This window comes from Arachis ipaensis, chromosome B2 (genome assembly GCF_059453495.1).
Source record: "Arachis ipaensis isolate K30076 ecotype BB chromosome B2, ASM5945349v1, whole genome shotgun sequence".
NCBI lineage: Eukaryota > Viridiplantae > Streptophyta > Magnoliopsida > Fabales > Fabaceae > Arachis > Arachis ipaensis.
This window is the reverse complement of record NC_142437.1, coordinates 125,591,430-125,596,236: the sequence shown is the minus strand read 5'-3', so window position 1 is coordinate 125,596,236 and position 4,807 is coordinate 125,591,430. Positions and strand designations below refer to the sequence as shown.

The 4,807-nt window shown below is 42.5% G+C and overlaps 2 protein-coding genes across 2 annotated transcripts; both read right to left on the bottom strand.

The window, feature by feature from the left end:
- Window positions 1–318: 318 nt before the first annotated feature.
- On the bottom strand, window positions 319–1,279 carry LOC107628092 (uncharacterized). Its single transcript, XM_016330901.1, has 2 exons — window positions 1,207–1,279; window positions 319–827 (listed from the first exon to the last, which is right to left on the bottom strand). The coding sequence occupies exons 1-2, from the start codon at window positions 1,277–1,279 to the stop codon at window positions 319–321; spliced, it is 582 nt and encodes a 193-aa protein (XP_016186387.1).
- A 211-nt stretch (window positions 1,280–1,490) lies between these two features.
- On the bottom strand, window positions 1,491–1,874 carry LOC148575517 (uncharacterized). The gene has a single exon (XM_088506267.1). The coding sequence runs from the start codon at window positions 1,872–1,874 to the stop codon at window positions 1,491–1,493; it is 384 nt and encodes a 127-aa protein (XP_088362393.1).
- Window positions 1,875–4,807: the final 2,933 nt, after the last annotated feature.

Below are 4,807 nucleotides of genomic sequence, written 5' to 3'. Positions count from 1 at the left end.
ACAAATACAATTTAATTCATACTTACCATTCACTACCATACAACATACTTTATTCTTTCACACTATGCATCGATTCTCATTTTGTTACATAACCAACTCTGCCAACTTAGCATAGGGTAACTCTAACATGCTCTTCTCTCTTCAAGTGTAGTAGTCCTTCATTCACTTAGGGGGTTTTCTCACACTGCCTCTTCCTTCTCTTTCACTTAGCCTAATTCTTATTTTCTCATTCGGATTACTTGATTCCTCATCAGGCCCATCATCACCTTGGGACCCCACTTCATTGCATTCTGAACTTGGGTTGGATTGGTCATCGCATCAATCACTCTCCCCTTTACAATGACCTTTCGCGTCATTAACTGTCTTTAGTACTCTGTTGTCAATAATACGAGCTGGTATGGGAGAAAAAGAGGGGGTCAACGACAACTCCTCTAAGATTTGAGTAGGTGTGTCTCCCTTGAGTTCCTTAAGCACGGACACATGAAAAACAGGGTGAATGGCACTTCCTGGGGGTAGCTCTAACTGATAGGCAACAACACCCACTCTAGCCACTACTTTATAAGGCCGATAAAATCTCTTACTGAACTTTTGACTCTGCCTAATTTCAACCGATCCTTGGCGATAAGGCTGAAGCTTCAAAAGCATCCAATTCCCCACCTCAAAGGATTTCTCATGTCGATGATTATTAGCCTGTTTCTTCATCCTCTCATGGGCTTGCTGCAGTTGATGGAGTAGCTCTAAATTGAGGATGTCTCTCACCCGCAAGAGTGCATCAACATCCTGTACAGTAGAAGACTTGGCCACATATCCCGGAATAGTTCTCACCGCTGCCCCATATAAAGCTCATGAAGCATCATTTGGATGGAGGAATGATAGGAGTTGTTATAATAATATTCAGTCCAGCATAAATAGTCATACCAGCGGGTATGATAAGCATGTGTGAACACCCTCAAATATTGCTCAAGAGTCCAGTTGACCACCTCAGTTTGACCGTCGTTTTGGGGGTGATATGTCATGCAATAGTGCAGTTTTGTCCCACTGCATAAGAAAAGTTGTTTCCAAAACTTGCTCAGGAATAAGGGATCTCTATCAGACACAATTGTAGAAGGAAACCCATGGAGCTTGACAACCGAATTAATGAACGTTTGAGCTACTGCCTTAGCTGTGATTTGTGAATCCCGGTTTGAGAGCCTCAAAAAGTGCTACCTTGCTGAATCGATCCACCACTACCATGATCGCAATAAACCAGAAGATTTGGCGGCCGTACCACAAAGTCCATGGATAAATCGTCACATGGCCGGATTGATGTGGGAAGTGGTTGAAGGAGTCCTTGGGGTTTAGAAGGGCATGTACTTCGTCACTTGGCATTCATGACACCTGTCAACAAATTGAACTACATTCTGTCGTATGCCTGGCCAAAAGAAGAGCTCACCAAGACCCTTATAAGTTTTCAACACGCCACCATGTCCTGCTGTCACAGTTGAATGAAACTAATGAAGGAGTGTGGATATAAGGTCTTCATAGTCAGGCACATATATCTTTCCTCCATACCAAAATAATCCATCCCTGAACCTATATTCAGAGCTCAACCTTCCCTCCTGCCACTTCTGCATCATTCCCTGCATCTCTTCTGCATTTTTGTGGGCCTGCAGCAGTCTAGGAATGATAGCAGATTGAGTTGCGGTGAATGCCTGGAATTGTGGAGCAATATCCTCCAATTCATTTTGTCTCGATAATGCGTTTGCCACCTGATTATGTTTTCTAGGCCGATACTCAATCTCGAACTCACATCCTAGTAACTTGATCATGTACTTCTGCTGCTCTGGTGTTAGTATCACTTGAGTCATCAATTCCCTCAAGCCTTGATGATCCATTTTGATGACAAATTTTCTGCCAAGTAGGTAGTGCCTCCATTTTGTTACGCTTGAGTGACTGCATATAGTTCCCTCAAATATGTGGAGACTTGAGCCATTCCCATAAAGTAAGCAAGCGGATGCCCATCTTGGGTCAGGACAGCACCTATGCCCATGCTCGACGCATCAGTCTCCACCACAAACATCTTGGAGAAATTGGGCAATGACAACACAGGGGTGTGCATCATGATCTGCTTCGAGTGGTAGAATGCTCTTTTGGCTTCTAATGTCTAATGAAAGGCATTTTTCTTTAGCAGCTCCGTGAGAGAAAAAAAATTAAATCTGCATAACCGGCGACAAATTTACGGTAGTAACCAGTGAGGCCTAAGAAACCGCGTAGCTGCTTAATTGTTTTTGGGACAGGCCATTTATCAATTGCTTCTACTTTAGCCGGATCCACACGTACTCCTTCTCCAGATACAACATGTCCAAGGAAATCTACTTGTTATTGACAAAATGAGCATTTGGACAGTTTTGCAAAAGAATTTATTCTCTCGCAACACTGCTAAAGCTTGCCTCAAATGTTGCAAGTGTTCATCCTTAGTTTTGCTATACACAAGGATATCCTAAAAAAAAAATAGCTATAAACCTCCTTAAGAATGGTTGAAAAATCTTATTCATGGTGGCCTGGAAAGTTGAAGGGGCATTCATTAGGCCAAAGGGTACAACAACAAATTCATAGTGCCCTTGATGGGTTCTAAATGGAGTCTTCCCAATATCAGTAGCTCTCATTCGTATTTGGTGGTATCCGCTCCGGAGGTCTAACTTGGAGAAGAATCTAGCACCGTGAAGCTCATCAAGTATCTCTTCGATGGTGGATATTGGAAACTTATCCTTCACTGTGATAGAATTTAGAGCACGATAATCAACGCACAATCTCCACCCTCCATCTTTCTTTTTCACTAATAAAACTGGACTTGAGAACGCACTTTGACTATCTCTTATGACTCCTGTTTGCAACATCTCCTGGACCAACTTTTCCATCTCCTCTTTCTGAAATTGAGGATATTTGTATGGTCTTATACTGACTAGGGTTGCGCCTGGTATCAACTGAATGGGGTGATCCAATGTCCTTGGTGGGTTCCATAAAAACATTAGCATATTCCTCTAAAATTGGGCTCGCTTCTGCCTCTGTGGGTTCACCAGCTGCTACTCCTACACTGGTCTCGACAGTCTCCAAACAAAGCATACGCAAAATAGCTTGGTTGTTAGCCAATTTCTGTAATTCACTACATAATAAACTATTCTCCTTCAACAATCTCTCCCCTTAAAAATCACCCATGATCCGTCCACTTCAAATTTCAAAAAGAGCACCATGTAATTCATCTGAAAATTCCCCAATCCCATCATCTAGTGAACCCCCAACACTATATCAGCACCCTTTAAATCTAAAACAAAGGTATCAAAAGTAAAATCGTACCCTTGAATGTGTAGAGGTAAATCTTTGCACTTCGCGGAGCAATCAATCATCTCTCCATTTTCCACCATAACCTGCGAGACGTTAGTTAGTGTAAGCGGTTGACTCAGTCTCTTGACCACTGATCTTTTCACAAAATTATGTGTGCTTCTGCCATCCACAAAAATCAGCAGTTGTTTATTGTTCACCCTGCCCCTCACCCTTAATGTCTCGGGGTGAAACTCCCCTTTCATTGCATTCAAGCTAATTCTGAGCACGGTCTCCTCTTCATCATCCTTATTTTCCCCTTCTGTATCCGCTTTACCTTCTGCACCACTGACATAGCCCTGCATTAGCTCTTTCACTTTCCCTTCCCCAACCAACAACTGGTAGGTTGCCTTACAACGATGACCCATGGAGTATTTCTCATCACAGTAGTAACACAACCCATTATCCCTCCTCTGCTTTATCTCAGAACTGGTAAACCATTTAAAGAGTGCGGGTTTAGCTAGAAGGAGTTCGCACTTGAGATGCTCGCGGAGTCCAACCACAAAGAGCTATATCAACCACTCTTCACTGAGTCCAGTGACCATATTTGAGAGTTCTTCAAACTAACCTTGGTATTCTGCTACCGTACCATCCTACTTCAGCTCCTTTAACGCAGTTCTCGGATCAAAGAACACTCTCTTGCCATACCTTAGTGAGAGGGCCTCAAGAAAGTCCTCCCAATTATAGGCCAACTTATTATTGACTCCCCACATGTACCATGTGTACGCAGGCCCAATGAGGTGGAAGGAAAGGACTCTGACACGCCGCTTCTCAGGTATGTCATATAGCTCAAAATACTCACGAGCTCGAAACACCTATTCCTCAACACCGTCACCTTCGAATAGGGAGGTCAGCTCCTCGCATACACTTAGGCCAAGACAGAACCTCTGGGTAAGATCCTCCTTCCCTAGCCTTTCTTACCTTCCCTTCGTCCTCAATTTTTTTTGTTTTAAGTTTTCCTTCAGCAACTTATTGATGGACTTCAAGGACGCCTCCATCGCCGCTATCTGCACCTGGGTATTGGCAATCCGCTCATTCAACTCAATGAATCCCCTATTTAGCTTATGAATTTCTTGACTATTTGAAACAGAAATCTCCTCAAGACGAGTCAATCGAGCTCCTTCAGCCATGGCTGTTTCTCTCAAAAAAAGCACCAAATGTTGCTATAATGATATCAAACAGCAGTAAAGAGAAAGAGAACAAGAATTAATGAATCAATCAATGCAAAATTAGTAAGAATTGAATGATATAAAAGGAGTACATAAGAATACATCCAAATCGCTCTTTTCGAGTGAGGGTAGAAACTCCTTTACAAACACAATTCAATTTATACTTACCATTCACTACCATTCAGCATACTTTATTCTTTCACATTACACATCGATTCCCATTTTGTTACATAATCAACTCTGCCAACTCGGCATAGGGTAACTCTAACATGCTCTTCTCT